Here is a 19,254-nt window from a genome sequence, read left to right on the forward strand (position 1 = left end):
AATCAGAGCAGACCAGACTAATCACAACAGGGGCACGTTCAAGTTCAAAACGGTGCACAACGTTTTGCTACGGTTTCCGGGTTGAACGTCATGTTTCCTGGAAATGGCGTGCACCGGTGTGCAACGGGGTTTGAGATACGTTTTCTCTTGTTTGGTGGGTGTGTCAGAACTGCAGTCCAATCAGCAGCGACATGTATATAAAGCACACGGTATTAAAGTGAACTCGTACAATGGGTTCAAGGAAAGTAATTTACAAATGTGTTCGATGCAGCTCGGTATACGCAACAACTGAGGATATTAGAAGACATGTTTGTCGTAAGTTTTATTGTAAAAATATAGAATATCAACATAATGATGTAGTTGTTTATATTTGTAGCTTCATTGCAAGTGTATGACATTTGGTATAGAAATAAACAATGGTAATTAAGTGCTTTTCCTAAAAATGAGAAAGAAAATACAGGGTATTAAAACAGTATGAACTACAAATAAAGTCAGTATGTGAGGCTAAATAGATGTGTTTTAGTCTGAATTAGGTAAGATGTGTGCTTCCATTTCAGTTTCAGCAATCCCTTCACTCGATTGGGATGTTCTCTTTTGTTCTGGGCGGCAAGTACAGTAACTGTAACATCGGGCATATTTTGTAGTATTAAACACATATTTATACCGACTTCATCAGGCTCAGTAAATTCTTCACAAAGAACACAAAGAATGGCCTTCTCAGCTGCCATAGTTGCAACTCTTGCGTCATCAGAACAGTGTGTTCAACGCATCACCGTTTCTGTTTAAAAAACATTGTGCAAAGTTTTGTCAGGGCTGAACGCAGCCCAGATTGGGTCATCTGACCAATCAGAGCAGACCAAACCAATCACAACAGACTGAGCCATTTGACCAATCAGAGCAGAGTAGACCAATCACAACAGACTGGGTCATCTGACCAATCAGAGCAGACCAAACCAATCACAACAGACTGGCCCATCTGACCAATCAGAGCAGACCAGACCAATCACAACAGACTGAGCCATCTGACCAATCAGAGCAGAGTAGACCAATCACAACAGACTGAGCCATCTGACCAATCAGAGCAGAGTAGACCAATCACAACAGACTGAGCCATCTGACCAATCAGAGCAGAGTAAACCAATCACAACAGACTGAGCCATCTGACCAATCAGAGCAGAGTAAACCAATCACAACAGACTGGCCCATTTGACCAATCAGAGCAGAGTAGGCTTGTGGAAAGGAGGGGTTTTAGAGAGTCTGAATCCTTTATCAAACCGTTTTAGACACTGAGAAAAGAGGTCATGCCGGCATGTATGAGAAAAAGTATTTTTTTTAACTTGAAAGCATGTAAACATATTGTAGGAGACACCAAAACAAAAATAGCAACCTTTATAATAGCTTAATAGAGGCACTTTAAAGCACTTAAAATATTCTATTCATCATCTGTTCGGATATCACATGCCCTTGGACTCAACAGTCAGTTTCTCTAGAGGACTCAGACAGTGCAACTCTCACCTGAAACAGCCGGTGGTGTTGTAGAAGACCTCGTCGTCAATGTGTCTGTTGCTGTCAGTCCAATTGTTGTATGGCACCACAATGCTTTCTGTAAGCAGAGGCAGGGCGTTCTTGATCAGCTCTGGCTTCAGCGCATCAGCCGAGGACAGATTCCACAACAAACCTGAACAGATCCGACACCAAAGGTCACGCTGTATCCTTCACAATGTTCTTTTTAAATAGCTCTTGATAAACACATTAATATCAAAACACAAAACCAAACCGCGTCACTTTCTTTCATGTTAACAATAAAAGGACACCATTAACATACAATGTGATGAGGTGTTCTTTCTGCCCGTATTTTGAAACAAATTTTTGACTCAGTTGGAACATGTTTGGTGTTTTTTTCTGAATAAATGCTTGAGCACAGGGACTATCCCTGATAGCCTAAAACAAGCTACTGTTACACCTCTTCTCAAGAAACCTTCACTTGATGATAGGTCGAAAATGATTAAAATCCCTATCTCGAGCATTGGAGAAAACCGTTCTCATTCCACTCCAGTCATTTCTCAGCTCAAATCAAATTCTTGAAACTTTCCAGTCTGGTTTTAAGCCTCTGCACAGCACTGAGTCTGCTTTATTAAGGGTTTCGAATGATATACTGTTAGCGACTGACTCTGGTGACTCTGTGATCCTAATACTGTTAGACCTAACCTCGGCTTTTGATACAGTTGATCATAAAACTCTCTTATCCCTAAACTAGAGCAGAGTAGACCCTAAACCTGTCCCGACTAGAATGTTTTGTGGGCATCGGAACTGCCCTGAGTTGGTTTAAATAATATCTAACGAATAGAAGTTTCTCTGTTAAACTGGGTAATTTTTCTTCCTCGCCAGCCCAACTCTCCTGTGGAGTGCCGCAGGGTTCAATTCTCGCACCCATTCTTTTTTCACTGCATTTCCTTCCTCTGGGCTCCATTTTCAGAAAGCATGGTGTATCATTTCACTGCTATGCAGATGATACCCAAATTTATTTGCCTCTGAAACGCAACAAACATGCTGCTCTGAAATCTCTTTTTGCATGCCTAGATGAAGTGAAATTGTGGTTTTCTCAAAATATCTCATTTCTGAATGAATCCAAAACCGAGATTATAGTCTTTGGCCCCCATGAAAACTTTAAGAGCAGTAACATTGACCTGGATTACCTTTCTCCTTCTACTTCATCATGCATTAAGAACTTAGGTGTTTTCTGGGATCAGAACTTTAAATGTGATAAACAAATAAATGCGGTGATTAGTTCTTGTTTTTTTCCAGCTACATCTTCTCTCCAAGATCAAATCCTCCCTTTCTGAGAAAACCTTAGAGATTGCTATCCATGCACTCATTACATCGCGGTTGGATTATTGCAACTCTCTCTACTATGGCATCTCCAAATACTCTATTGCTCGTCTCCAATTAGTACAGAATGCTGCTGCAAAGTTCCTCAAAAGAAAATGTAAATTTGATCATGTTTCTCCTATCTTAAAATCGCTGCATTGGCTACCTGTGCATTTTAGAATTGAGTTTAAAATTCTTCTCCTCGTTTTTAAATCCTTAAATAATCTGGCACCGAGCTATTTGTCCGAGCTACTCTGTCCACACAATCCCACACGAAACCTGAGGTCGGGTGATAAGAGTCAGCCTTGTTTGCTGTTTTTAAATGTGCTATAAAATAAATACAAACTTGAAACTTGATGAGGTCATACAACAACAAATGACACACGACACATTTAAAATGTTGAACCACAGGAAGGAGTCGAGTGAGAGTGCCACGTCTTACCAGTGAGTTGTTTCTGGGTTTCTGCTACGTTGGTGTTTCTGAGCAACGTCAGAATGGCTTCTAGTCCTTCGCATTTTTCCACCTCAATCTTGTTCTTTTTGTCTTTAAAAACTATGTTGCGCAGTGCAGAGGCGGCTGTCTGTTGCAAGTGTAAATTGTCGCTTTTCAGCAACTGAATCAGAGCAGGAATCCCTGCCAACCGCCAAACCTTTTAGGGATACCAAACAACACTTATTAGTAAATTATTTAAATATCATTATTCTTAAGTACATTTAAGACGGACAGATGGATGCATAGACAGATATACACTGATCAGCCACAGCATTAAAACCGCCTGCCAAACATCATGTAGATCTCCCTCTTGCTGCCAAAACAGCTCTGAAATGTCGAGGCATGGACTCTACAAGAAGGTGTCCTGTGGTATTTGGCACCAATACATTAGCAGCCGATTTTTTTAAGCCCTGCAAGTTGCGAGGTGGAATCACCGTGGATCGGATTTGTAGGTCCACCACATCCTAAAGATGCTCAGTCAGATTGAGATCTGGGGAGTTTGGATTCAAAGGCAACACCTTGAACTCTTTGTCATGTTCCTCAAACCATTACTGAACAAGTTTTGCAGTGTGTCAGGGTGCATTATCCTGCTGAAAGAGGCCATTTTCATAAGGGAACACCATTGCCATAAGGGATGTACTTGGTCTGAAACAAACTTTAGGTAGGTGGAACGTGTCAAAGTAACATCCACACGAACCAGGAACCAGGGTTTCCCAGCAGAACATTTCCTAGAGCACAACAGTGCCTCCGACGCCCTGCATTCTTCCCATACTGCATCCTGTTGTCATCTTTTCCACCAAGTAAACGATGCAATAGCACCTGGCCATCCACCTGATCTAAAAGGAAATTCTTCTGTTGCTCCATGGTCCAGTTTTGACACTCACTTGCCCATTGTAGGGTCTATCGGCAGTGGACAGGGGTCATCATCTACCTTAAAATAGCTTGAATTTAACTCTACACCCTAGCCTCATTTAGTATATGCGGTTCTATGAATATGCAAATTAGCCCCACCTCCACTCACTCACAGCAGCTCAGAGATCCACTCGTTGACGATCACACGTTGATCTGATTGGTTACAAGGTAGTTTGTGACGTCAGAAACACCAGCGATTTCAATCCGTGTTTTTGAGATCACTTTTAAGGAGAAAATACTCAGCAATGGTGTTGACTTATGAATTTGCACATGGTTTGTCTTAAAGCATATTAAAAACACCACATAGACATATAAACTACATTAAAAGCTTGATTTTTACCACAGGGGGACTTTAACATGACTACATCATTTTATAGGTAAATGGCCCTGGGATTAAAAGTTGCAGTTTCAATTGGGACATTTTTGTCCCTAAGGTCCTGAGAGTAACTATTTTGTGTACTTCGTGTAACATAGATTTATTAAAGAAAATGGGGGTGAAATAGTAAAATTCCAATAAAAATACACACCTGTGCCAAAATGTATACATGCATTAACACAGGAAAAATGATCAAAAAACAAAACAAAACTGAAAAAGATAAAAATGTCCATAAGGATGCACAAGGGTTACATTTTTCATCAATATGAGCTATAGTAGCTGTGTGTGATCAGACCAGACGGGCTAGCCTTCACTCCCCACATGCATCAATGAGCCTTGGGCACCCATGACCCTGACACCAGTTTACTGGTTGTGATTCCTTGCACCACTTTTGATAAGTACTAACCAGTGGTAACCAGGAACACCACACAAGACTTGCCGTTTTGGAGATGCTTTGAACCAGTTGTCTAGCCATCATTATTTGGCCCTTGTCAAAGTCACACAGATCTTTTCGCTTGCACTATTTTCCTGCTTCGAACACATGAAATTCAAAAACTGACTGTTCACCTGCTCCTAAAATGCTGTGGCCGATCAAAATAGACAGACAGACAGATAAATAGATCTTAGCATTTTATCAGAATAATCAACACATTAACTGACAAATTAACCAATCATTTAATTCTGACTAATTGTGACTAAAATCTTGGCACATGCAACAGTTTCCTGACCTCTTCTTTGGCTCCTTCTTCTGTGAAGGTTTTGTGTTGTATGAATGAAGCTCCACGCAGCTGAGAGGTCTCATCCGAGAGTGTCAGATACCCCACTGCTTCCTCCAGAGTGATATCAGGCAATTCTCCACTGGCACCATTCGCTCTGAACCATGGTTTTGAAATATGTAAGAGACACAAAAATGAAGTTAGCTCCTCTTTTTATGTTGTATTTTTTTATGTTGTATATTCTGATTTTCCTCTTTCTCTCTAGAAGAAAAAGAAAGAAAGATTATTATAAGTTATTTTTTAGGCGCACACTAGCAGACAGAGGATGCGAGATAATATTTCAGACTATAGTTTACCTTATAATGCGCCTTATAATGCATTGTATGGTCTCATGAATAATTGTAACTACAATTATAATACATTATAATTCACCTTAAAGGCATACATAAAGGCTTTAATTAAACAGTTACCAAAATATCTTATATGAAATGTTTCTATCAAGCATCTAATGTGCTTTGGCACAGTACTTTTAGTACATACTGTAGTACTTGGGACGCAGATGTTTTTGCTGAAATAAATTTCTTGCACACTCACCCTGTCTGTGATTGGCTGGAGGAAGGCTTGATGTTAATGATCTGTGATCCGCTGGCGCTGATCTGCTGGTTATTCTCCAGCCTCGTGGATCGGAGCTTCATGGATTGGAGCTTCTGGGTATTTCTGCCACTGGTCTGCATCCCATTGGATTGAGACTCCACATTCCAGCTCTTCTGAGACTCCCTGTTGGTCTGTCTTCTCACCGTGTTGCGCACAGACAAGCTGCGACTAGTCTGGGAAAATAAAAAGCAATGATGAATAAAGTGCTAATAGATAAAAAAAGAAAATAAAATAAAAAACAGTAATACGATTAAATTATATTTATTATCAATATTTATGTTTATACAAGTTGAGCTCAATCAGAAAATAATTATGACTCATCCCTTAGTTTCTGCAACCAAACGCTTTAACTAGAAATGTTAAGCTTGTTTTTTTTTGGTCACACTTTATATTAGGTTAACTACTATGTACTTACATAAAAAAAAAATATATATATATAAAATTACAATGCACTTATTATGTTCTATTGCAAAACACTTGTGCTGCTATTGATGTATCACAGACTTATCACACACACACACAAAGCAAGGACATAATATGATGTATCAGCGGCCGATTTCTTATGTGTTTAAAGCTCTTATAGCTACAGGAACATAACGCATGCTATAACTGGCCTTTCTACACATGGGCAATCTATGGCCAGAAGGAAGAGATTAAATTTGCATATAGGCTAACTGTCAGTCTCTGTTGACAGCACTTGTAAACACCTAGAAGTTGATCCAATGTAATCTGGAGATACTCCACCCTTTCAACCATCTCTTCATTAATGATAATACTGGAAGAAGGGTTCTGGATTTTGGAGGAGCTAAAAAAACAAACAAAAAAAACCAGTTCCTTAGTCTTTGAAATATTAAGGTGGAGAAAGATATCATCACGCCACATACTAAAATTTGCTATGGAATGTTGATAGTCCAAAAAAAATATATACATTGTCCTTATTAAGCAGTGCAAGAAGGTCTGTAGTCTGTACCATCTGCATATTAAAAGTAACAAGTAGTGGTAAATGAACTCTGACAGTCATCTGTGTAGAGAATATAAAGAAATGGGCTGAGTACGCACCCCTGGGGGGCGCCAGTATTGAGAAAACTGGTTGGCGATAATGCATTGTCCACCTTTACCACTTGCGCTCTATTAGAAAGAATGTTATAAATCCAATATATTGGTGATGATGGAACTTGCAGACACTGTAGTTTCCTTATTATTACCTGATGACGCTGAATTGAATTAATAGCGGAGTCAATAACATGAATTCCATCCGGCCCAAGAGCCTTATTCGGTTTGCACTTAAAGAGCTGGAAATAGACATCCTGCCTAGTTAGAAGGGACTTGTAATCCAAATCTTGAAAAGGCAAAGAATCCAAAAGGCTGTCACACTCTGCTGTAAAATCAGAGGTATCAAAATGGGAATACAAATTATTACGATTAATGGCAAAGGTGGTATGATCCGATACACAAGTAGTCTGTTTAAAGGCTTGTCCAGTAAGAGTCCTGACTCGCAGAAAGACTTACTTGGTATTCGCAAAGTCATGCTCCAATTTGTTCTTATAAATCTTTTTAGCCTTAAAGATTTCATTTTTGATGTCCTGATTTATAATTGAATATGAATTGTTAGATGACCTGCTCTTGGTTATTGAAGCTCTGAGACTGGCAAGAGTAACTACAGTTTAGGTAATATAAAATCAATGATTTACTGGACATTTGACCATACACACGTTTCTTATCCCTAGCGTATTGTGTTTCATTGACAGCTGCACACTAACATCCCTCAGGTAAAGAGAAACTCAGCTAAATCATTAACTTTAACCCTCCAATTTACAATCTGTTGATTTACAGTATCAATAGCCTGGAATTGTGAAATAGTTCCATTTCAAAATTAAACAAGACAGAACAAAACATACTCTATGAAACATCTATAATAATAAAAATAAATGTGAAATAAAAGAAATAAAATTGCTCTTCAATTACATGATGATTACATTATTTCTATTTTATTTTTTACAATCGCTAGGACACATTTCTCAATACTTTTCAAAACTCTTCACACAGTTCTCCTAACCAACTTTCAACATGGCACAACAGTTAATGATGCATCCAAAATGCACTAAAGCTACAAAAACAAAACAAAAAAATGTCTCAAATCAAGTCTTTCTTCCTGAACACTAGCAACGTTTTGTCAACCAACAAACACACACTGTCACTCATAAAACAACAACCTAAAACACACTAACAGCAGGAGCATTACACAATATGGTCTTTAGTAAAATGTCTTCACAAATGAAGAATGCCACTCTCTACTGCTTATAATTCATTGCAGTATATGTTACATTATCCATGTTTACATTACTGTACAAAATAATTCCTGCAGTTTATTTTTTTATAATTGCTAACAAGCGTTTACCAATACTTAAAGTGCTTTTTTCTAAACTCTTAATGTAGCAACACATCTACATCACACATTTTCTGGCCAAAACCACTTTTTGTGTTAAATAAATACAAACACAAACATTTCAAAATGCTAAAACCTTTTTCTACGTATACTATCTCTATCAAAACAGCAAACCCGACTCAATTCAATCATTCTGTCAAAGCACTATACCCGACATGAACACATAATCAATCATAGCTCACTGACTGTCAAAATACAAAAAGTTGATGGCATTATGAAAACTGCATTACTTGTCATGTTTGTACCTGCTGACAATATGAAATCCATTGTTTTTATAATTCAGTTTCCTTTTACTTTAAGTTTTGGCTGAGTGTTGAATGTGTACATTCTTGGCAACGTACCATCTAAAAGTGAATGAGTCAATATTCAATGTACAGTAGAAAAACAAATAGAAAAGTAAGAGAATCAGCTTCATCTAATAGTTCGTAGAATTGTAGATTCAGAATGTATTTCAATATGGTATTGCTGTAGCAACTTGTCATGTTCAGTTTTGTATTATGTTAGGTTTTGAGCTCAAGTTTAACAGTTTTGAAAAGAGTATGTAAAGATGTAAATTGGCCTGTTGGTACACTGAGGTTTGGTGGTGTTTGTGTCTAAGTGAGAAATGTATTCATGTCATGTAAAAGATGTAATCATTGAATTTCGTGCCAAAGCAATGATAAATGATCCACAGTTTAGCTCACATAGACTGCTGTTGTGCTCACGGTGTGAAGAGTTTTAAAAAAGTGACCTAAGTATTGAGAAATGTGTCCAAGAGTTTGTAAAAACAAACAAAATAAAACTGTAAAATAAGAATATTCTAGTACATGTACTGTACACGTTTTTAATATGAATGAAAGTTTATAAGAAGTTATGACACATTTATCGTGAATGCACAAATCCATTTCACAACAAACTTTTGAGGCTGTAGCCGCGTTTCCATTACCCTTCAAATTGAGCAAATTGAAATTGCGCATTGAAAATACGCCCAATGGAAACCAGTCAATGTAGAAAAAAACCTCCCATATATCACAAAAAAGTTTTTACGCTTGCTTGAGGTGTTTTTTCAGGCAATACAAAAAAGGAATATTTCGCAAAACTGCAAAGCAAACAGATTTTTTTTGCATTTACAGGTCACATAGTGTACGTCAAAGTCGGTATGTTTGGACAGAAGACGAGACGAGTTCTTCATTCAACTCATAAAAGACAAAAGTATCACGGGAATACTGGATTCTAAACCACAAAGAAATGCCACAATCAAGATCTTGAAGCAGATATGAGGGAGAAGCATCTCATACATCACAAGTATAAGGGGCTTTCCTTGCCATTAATGCTTGGATATCACCACGTCTTCCATTAAAAATAATGTCTAGTGCGGTTTACAGTACGCAAACCTCCCAACATCCGTTGGTGTAATTGATGGGATGACTTATCGCGAGAGGAAAAAATGCCGTTTTAGTTGCATAACATCGGTTAATGGAAACGCCGTCATTTCGCAATAGTTTTTAATCGACATTTAGAAAATATCGCAAAAGTTTTGTGCAAATTTGTAATGCAAACACGGCTTTTGATGGCTTTAAAAAAAAAAGACAAAACCTTTTTATGCTTTCATATTTCAATACAAATTTATTCAATATGTGGGCATCTTAGTGTACGTTTAAGAACGTACTAAAAACTTTGCGTTTTTCGCGTGCAGACTACAACGTTGTCAAAACGATCCGAGTTCACAAAGATCCATGAAAACGCGGTATTATTCATGCCAGGCCAGTAGATGGCGATGTCACTTTGTAAAGAAACACTAAGCACCTATAGACTGAACAATACACATGGAGAGTTGCTAGACCACACTGGCTGCGAAATAAATTTTGCTGCCGCTAGGGTGCGTCTAGATTTCTAGGCTAATACACATGTGCATGACGTCACCTTTTTCACAAGATCAACTATTTGTAGTTTACACATACACTCACCTAAAGGATTATTAGGAACACCTGTTCAATTTCTCATTAATGCAATTATCTAATCAACCAATCACATGGCAGTTGCTTCAATGCACTTAGGGGTGTGGTCCTGGTCAAGACAATCTCCTGAACTCCAAACTGAATGTCAGAATGGAAAAGAAAGGTGATTTAAGCAATTTTGAGCGTGGCATGGTTGTCGGTGCCAGACGGGCCGGTCTGAGTATTTCACAATCTGCTCAGTTACTGGGATTTTCACGCACAACCATTTCTAGGGTTTACAAAGAATGGTGTGAAAAGGGAAAAACATCCAGTATGCGGCAGTCCTGTGGGCGAAAATGCCTTGTTGATGCTAGAGGTCAGAGGAGAATGGGCCGACTGATTCAAGCTGATAGAAGAGCAACTTTGACTGAAATAACCACTCGTTACAACCGAGGTATGCAGCAAAGCATTTGTGAAGCCACAACACGCACAACCTTGAGGCGGATGGGCTACAACAGCAGAAGACCCCACCGGGTACCTCTCATCTCCACTACAAATAGGAAAAAGAGGCTACAATTTGCACGAGCTCACCAAAATTGGACAGTTGAAGACTGGAAAAATGTTGCCTGGTCTGATGAGTCTCGATTTCTGTTGAGACATTCAGATGGTAGAGTCAGAATTTGGAGTAAACAGAATGAGAACACGGATCCATCATGCCTTGTTACCACTGTGCAGGCTGGTAGTGGTGGTGTAATGGTGTGGGGGATGTTTTCTTGGCACACTTTAGGCCCCTTAGTGCCAATTGGGCATCGTTTAAATGCCACGGCCTACCTGAGCATTGTTTCTGACCATGTCCATACCTTTATGACCACCATGTACCCATCCTCTGATGGCTACTTCCAGCAGGATAATGCACCATGTCACAAAGCTCGAATCATTTCAAATTGGTTTCTTGAACATGACAATGAGTTCACTGTACTAAAATGGCCCCCACAGTCACCAGATCTCAACCCAATAGAGCATCTTTGGGATGTGGTGGAACGGGAGCTTCGTGCCCTGGATGTGCATCCCACAAATCTCCATCAACTGCAAGATGCTATCCTATCAATATGGGCCAACATTTCTAAAGAATGCTTTCAGCACCTTGTTGAATCAATGCCACGTAGAATTAAGGCAGTTCTGAAGGCGAAAGGGGGTCAAACACAGTATTAGTATGGTGTTCCTAATAATCCTTTAGGTGAGTGTAGATGATAATGGTATCATTTTCAAAAACTTGCACTTTGAAACCCGTTTCTGGCCCCGAAAACACTGTTAAATGAACAGTGCAAATGAACAGCCAGAATATGTAAATAGCCCCATAAACTGAAAAATCAGACACCATTCCCACCACTCTTATCTGGGAAGAAACAATAGACGGTCTGATCAAAGTTAAACTACAAAATGCTATGAAGTCGTAATAAATGGCCCTGGTTCAGATTGCATCTTGTAGCTTGCAATAATAAACAAACTATCATCTCTTTTTTGAAGCTGCCGTTTCGTGCAGAACAATGGAGTGTAATAAAACATAGTAACCCTCCCTCCTCCCTCCTTACGGCTAATGCCAAGCACAGAGCGACAGAGCATATTATCATTCAGGCATCACACTAAAGTTTCAGCATTTACAAATCACTTTAAGAATACACACACAGGGAACAAAACTCTTCCACTGCCCTTATTGTTTTAATAACCTATTTCAAGTGAACAATGCAGGAGACTGCTGAGTTCAGAGTGTGCTAATCCACAAACTCTCTGCGTGAATTATCTACTGAAAATGACAGACAGTGCTAAAAGTGTGAATATCACAGATACAAGTTGATCATGCTTGTCATATTGCAGCCTAAAATGAAAAGAAAAAAAAAATATATATATATACAAATTATAGTATATGCATGAGTAAGTATTAAGTATTAAGTATATGCATGAGTAAAAATGAAAAAAAAATTGAACATATTTTCACGAACAAATTATCATTACTATAATGCAAAGGAAATCTCATTCTCATTACTGTAATACAGTATATCTGGATGTTTTACTAGTTTGTATGCAATTCTTCATCATAAATCATGTTTTTTTACTTTGTCATTATTGTAATATATTGGTCCAGACACAATTCATTTAGTTAATAATGTTTAAAATACAAATACTTTTGAATCTTTTTCCACAATACAATGATGCATGTGTGTGCGTGTGTGTACACAGTGTATATGTGTGTATGTGTATGTGTATATACAGTATATATGTGTGTTTATGTGTGAGTGTCTGTGTGTGTGCGCGTGTGTGTCTGTGCGTGTGTGTGGATGTGCCTGTGCATGTGTCTGTGCAAGTGTGCGTGTGTCTGTGCGCGTGCATTTGTGTGTGTGTCCTGGTAAACCCAACATTATGGGGACAAAAAGACCGGGACATGTATACAGTACTTGATTTTCGTGACAACAACGACTGCAAAAAGCTTGAAAATGTCATGCACACAAAGCTCTGTAAATATTTAATACTCAACAATATTATTGATCTGACTGTACTGACGCTGTTGAATGAGAACAGAACTGAGCTGGACGATGACATCAGTTTCTGCAGTCATTTCTCCTGAATCAACACTGAACAGACTTCAGTCGAAATGCATTCTTTTCCTGACAACACTTGTAAAGCTGCTTTGAAACAATCTGTATTGTATAAAGCGCTATAGAAATAAAAGTCTAGACTAATAAATTGTTTATTTGAATTTAAGCTAATTTAAAACTAATAATCTACAACGTTGTTTTATTAATTCACACTATATGCATCAAACACTGCCAACACCACTACTTCATCAAATATATATATATATATATATATATATATATATATATATATAAAGTCCATCTGACAAAAGGATTCTATTCTAATTTAGTAATATACTACTGAGTAAATTGGACAAGTTGCTGAGGTTACATGGAGGAGCAGAGCTGTCAGTTAGGAAAATATGCACAACCTCTATAAACCGTATCTGTGTCAATGAAACTTTAAATAGGCAACAATCATAAATCACTGCTGTCAAGCTGTACAGTTTATATACAGTAAATCATGCAGTTTTAGCGTGTGAAGTCTTTACCGCTCTCTGGCTTGTCATCATGCTGGATTCGGTGAATTGGAAGGACGGGCCGTCCAGTTTTCCAGGCGAGAACTGGAATTTGGGCTCACTGAACTCTGTCGCTGATGCCGGAGCTGCAGAAGGTGCAGACAAAATACAACACGGAAACTTTAGGAAATGCACACAGTTAAACATGTACAAAAACATACATTTCAAAAGTGTCACATTTACTATAATTTGAGAGAATAGTGTCTCTAAATAGATACGTTATTATGTGTACTAACCCTTTATTATAACTTTCACGGTTGCGCATTACGCACGCTTGTAATAGTGTGACATGCTAATCTCCATCTAAAACTATTTTAAACTAACTTTCTAAATCTTGCATTACTATACACTGTAAAAAATGATATGATCAACATGTTTTTACATTGCTTTAACTCATCACAATAAGTTCTACAATATGCAACTCATTTTTTTAAGTCAGTTTAATGTAATGCAATTTTATTTATTTTTTACAGTGTACATGTAGTTGTATGACTACATATTAATTGAGATACTACATGTTCAAAATTTTAAAAAGTTATTTTGTTATTTGAAGGGATAATTGTAGATATGTGAAAACGTAAAAGAAATGGTGACCACTATAAATGCACACTTTTCTCTTAAATATTATTGATGACATTTTACATTAAAATCCCATTAGTTAACATTAGTTAATGCATTAACTAACAATTTTTTAACATTAGTTATAAAACAAATTTTAGTTTTTTTTTAGTTCATGATAGCTCTGATAAATAATATCAACAGATTTTAACAACTTTTAATTTTAATGATGTATTAGTAAATGTTGAAATTAACAATGAATAAGTATATCATTGTTAGTTCACGTTAACTAATGCAGTTAACTAATGTTTGCAAATGGGACCTTACTGTAAAGTGTTATCATATTAAAAATCTTGTGCAAAAAGGGTTCATTTTATGGTGTGTCAGCAACCCTCATTCAAATATTAAATACTTTAAAATATAAAAAAATTATAAAAATAAATACATATTAAATAAAAAAAACTTTACATTCACATACATACACATACACACACACACACACACACACACACATACATACACATATACATATATATGAAGAAATGTTTGTTAATGACTTGTTAGTGAAAGTAATTATAATGTTACCAAAAATACAATAAAATAAGAGTCTGCAACGGGGTTGAACAAGACACATTGCTGTCTCTTATTAAAACAGCACAAGTCCTTGAGCTATTAAAAGCAAATTAATGCAAATCAGCAAACTTCTGCTCTAGACAGTGTGTCACGTCTAAACACTGGGTGGATTCCAATGTTATGTCTGTGCTTCAAAGCCTATAAGCTGCCTATTTAGACAGCATTGTGGACATCATGTGACGTTACAGTATATTCTTGGCAAACGGCTGCTGTGCTTTCAGCAAGTTTTACAGTGGCAGTTCTAAGATTTATAACAACTGCATGGTGTCTGTACACTGTGACACACAGACACATAATAATCATTGTGTCGGAAGTTACAGTAATCTCTCACAGATTAACTGTAACAGTGCAATGTCCACAACACAGACTACTATGCTGAGGCTTAAGTTCCCAGCATGCACTGTGGCATGCATAAATTATGCGGTTGCATGTTTTAATGTTGTGAAAAAGTGTTCAATTGTAAATAGAATGTTTTACTTTAAAGTTCATTGTAAATCATTGTTTAATACACTTGACTAACATAAAGCACATGTAAAGATCTTGATTGTAATTTTAACTGTACTGTGATATTTGATATTAAATTTGAAGGTATTTGAAATGCACTAAACGCCAACTTTAATTGTGTAATTACAATTATATTTAAATACAAGACATGACATACAAGTTTCAGTAGAAATGGAGTTAAAGGTGCATTGCGCGAGAGTCTGAGTTTTCGCAGAACTACGCCCCCTCTGGCGGCAAGCGAAACTGCAACCAGAGGTGTGCACGCTCACGGACCACACGCACACGCACGCTTGCACGAGCTCGAGCTGGTCATAACCCAAGGAGCATCAGCCGCACAAATCTTTTGTTTACAATCATAATGTCTTCAGAGGTAATAAAGTTTTAAATCTGCAAGTAATTTAAAATATGTGAAAGGAAAGGCAATTGAGTAAATAACACACGTGTGAGGGAAAAAATGGGGGTAGTAGAAAACTTCGTTTTTTATTCCCATCTATCTCCATGTTGAACTGTGTTATGTGTTTACTGTATCCACTTATGACTATTATTATGGAAACACGTTCATGAACAATATAAGTTATAACTTTGTAAAAGCTCAAAATTGTAATCATGATACCATACCATACACAGTCGGTCAACAAAGTACACCCAAATGTCTCAAGGTAATAAACAATCAAGTGGCACTATGACGTTACCATAAAAGCCAAACAGGCTAATCCGCCGAAGATTTGCGGGGGTTTAGCCTGTTTTATTGATCAGCTAAGTAGCATATTCCAATAGCAATACATCGTAATTAAGCAGTAATTTGCTCAAAATTTGTGTCTAAGTATCTAACTTATATATCAGCATTTTATATCACAATCATTCTGAACCTGATCACTGACAATGGTAAGTTAGTAAAACCTATTCCGATTGTACATTTATCTAGCTTACGCTAAAGCATTACACATTATGGATCGTCATTTATTGTCATTATTGGCCGTATCAGACATTAGAGAATGGGATATATCTTACCTTTTTATCAAGAAAAAAGCCAACTGAGGATCCCGTTTGAGCCCTAGAGCAGACCGGAGATCTCTCCATTTGTTGAAAGCCTTCCCTATGTTTACTCTCGTCTTACCCCGACGCCTGTCTGACTCCAATTTGGACCTTTTGGTTGCACTAGACAAAAGTTCTCTTTTTTTTTTTATCTTACGTGGAGTTTGCGTTGGTGTTTGAAATGAACTACAAGCCGGTCTCTTAGAATCCATTTTCTACGGAGAATGGCGGCGTCGGCGCATACACAATCACAAACCTGCCAGACATATGAGCGTGCCGTGAACGCGCATGACGTCACGCCCAGTCTCAGATTCCGACCCGAATCCCTCTTATTTATTTTACTGTACAGGATTATAGAGGCAATCGCAGTGATCAGAGAAGGGCTCAGTCAGCCCATCAGGCAATTGTTTAAGCATGTATGGGTTAGAAAACGGGTATTTTTAACATGAAAAGTTGCGCAATGCACCTTTAATGTACATTTTAGTGTAATTTAATTCGTTTAATTTGTCCATTTATCCGTTTTCTTTTTTTCTTTTTTTTTACTGCAATACATCCTGCAGCTACAGATATTTGCACTAGTCATAATTGTTTCATAATTGTTAATTTTATATTGCATATGTTTTTATATTGTTCATACTTATATTTATATATTTTTTATGCTCTGAGCTTTGCAACGAAATTTCGCTCAACTGTATATTGTGAAATGTGCAGTTGTATGACAATAAAGTCTGTCTAAGTCTAAGTTTACCATAATTTCTCAGTACATTCAGCAATAACTTTAACCATATTTCAATAGAAGTAATTATGATATGACGCATAAAGGTGAACTCAATTCTGACTAAATGCATTTGATATAAATCTAAACTAAAAGACATTTTCATTTAGGCTAATTGTAAATGACACGCAATAAGTGTCTGAAAACATTACATCGAGTTCTTACTATATAAGTATATTCTTTTAACGTACTTTATACGTTGTTTATATGCTTGCAGTCAAATACAACATGAATCAATCTTGATTTTAAAACACAAATAACTACACTACTATCCCACAATAGATGAAATGGTTATTTTTGCAGTAATTTGTTAAGACAGGATGACCTGGATGTGATTTCACAGTAAATATTCCTAACAGTACGACATACTGCAGCATTTTGGGCAGAATGTGCCTATGGGCATCAGACCCAGAAATACTGTATGGGTATTGGCTTCTATCTCAGAAGATTTTGAGACACACCCCTGTCAAAGAATTGTGTTTGTGATATTAATTACAAATGAATGCAGCTTTGCCTCAAAGACCTGCTTCAACTTGCTTATGAATTTTTTTATTTTTTTTTAATCCAGTAGGCTACATTTTTTTATATATATTTTATTTCTTCTTTTTTTTTTTTTTTTTTTTTTTTTGATCTACCTACTCCCAAAAGTTGAGATTATACATTTTGTCAAGTCAAACACACTGGACAAATCAATTGGTCAAACACAGTAAATTATTTTCTCAGTTCTTTAAAATTATAGTCAAATTATTTTCTTTTCTCGGTAATTTCCACAGTAATACGATACTGCCAAACAAACATGCAGGTTAGCTAGTGGAGATTAATAAAGCTGTAAGCTTTGTTTCATCTTGTCTTATTGGCTTTCTTTATGCATTTGTGCAAATAAACAGCACACTTACTTGTTGGCGACGGAATGGAGGAACTCTTGACCATCTTCGTCTTGCTTCTCTTGATGCTCTTCACCTGCTCCAGCACGCGCTGCTGTCCCGTGCGCTCTTTTTTGTCGGACGGCAGGACCAGCGAGGTGTCCTCGGTCGACAAGGAGACCATAGCCGAGCGAATCGGTTCGGCAGCCATCGCTGCTTCAGTGCTTCTGCTCGCACCTTCGGTTAAACCCGACAGGCTGTCTGACAGTCTTCCAACAACACGGACACCTGTACGGCTGCGTAGACTGACAGAGAAGAGTGCACTTCTGTGGAGAACAACCACACCTGGGCCACGCCCACTGGAGCTGTCGAGCCGCTGGCCAATCACAGGCCCACATTCACTTTTTAAACCTGTCAATCATCTGTAACCCTGTTAACAGCACAATTGTAGTTCACACGCATCACACATCTATCTATCTATCTATCTATCTATCTATCTATCTATCTATCTATCTATCAACCAAAAATTATTCAGACACCAGATATATATATATATATATATTTTTTTTTTTTACTAGTGGGAACAGGACACTATAGTTCATTTATGTAAGTGAGGATAGTGAAATAAAGTAAACTGTGACATATTATACCCGACCATGTGTTGCTTTAAAAGCATTTTTCTTTAATTGCTAATGCAACCTTTTTACACCACAGACTGAACAAAAATAAGCTTTGCTTGGTAATTGGTTGACCTAAATTGGTATTATCTAATTGTGTACTTAAAGTTAACAGCTGACAGATATTCAAATTCATTTGTGACATGCAGTCTAACAGAAGGATGTGAGTTCTTGTCATATTTTATTACCATTTTCTAAACTATAGCGAATAAACTGTGATAATGTGAGAAATGTTGAAGGTGTCTGAATACATTTTGGTTTGACTGTCTCTATCTATATTCTTAGGGGAGCACAAGCTTTTTGCAAGAGAATACAATCATTGCAATATCATTTGAAACATTTATCACATCTTTTTTTTTTTTTACAAAAAACCTCTAGTTCTGTTCTGTGCCAATGAAGCTTTGCTTAACATTTACATGCCTGTATTTCACAAGCAAATAAATAACTGAAAGTAGCTACACTAAACATCATGTTCAAAAAGTTTACATATGCCTGGTTTTAGAGTAATATCTAGAAGTTTCCTCCTCAATATCTGATAGCCCCTTTCACACAGCGCGATGATCCCGGGAAAATTGCCGGGAAATTGCCAGAACCCCTTCTGTGTGAACACAAACACGACCCGGGATTGATGCCGGTTCGCCAGCTAGTGAAATGCACGTAATGCACGAAGGTACACT

The 19,254-nt window shown here is 37.3% G+C and overlaps 1 protein-coding gene across 2 annotated transcripts in view; it reads right to left on the reverse strand.

Moving 5' to 3' along the window:
- pkp1a (plakophilin 1a) overlaps positions 1-18,276 on the reverse strand; it is a 33,274-nt gene extending 14,998 nt beyond the window's left edge. The window contains exons 1-6 of one of the 2 annotated variants that reach the window (XM_084427957.1): positions 17,934-18,276; positions 13,506-13,618; positions 5,960-6,192; positions 5,378-5,522; positions 3,311-3,518; positions 1,516-1,678 (exon numbers count right to left, since the gene is read on the reverse strand). In XM_084427957.1, coding sequence (XP_084284083.1) covers positions 1,516-1,678; positions 3,311-3,518; positions 5,378-5,522; positions 5,960-6,192; positions 13,506-13,618; positions 17,934-18,111 — 1,040 coding nt within the window. In that variant the 5' untranslated portion in view covers positions 18,112-18,276. The remainder of the gene's footprint in view (positions 1-1,515; positions 1,679-3,310; positions 3,519-5,377; positions 5,523-5,959; positions 6,193-13,505; positions 13,619-17,933) is intronic. The other variant, XM_084427958.1, reaches the window with a different exon arrangement.
- Between the last annotated feature and the right edge of the window lie 978 nt (positions 18,277-19,254).

This window comes from Rutilus rutilus, assembly GCF_951802725.1.
Source record: "Rutilus rutilus genome assembly, chromosome: 13".
Lineage (NCBI taxonomy): Eukaryota > Metazoa > Chordata > Actinopteri > Cypriniformes > Leuciscidae > Rutilus > Rutilus rutilus.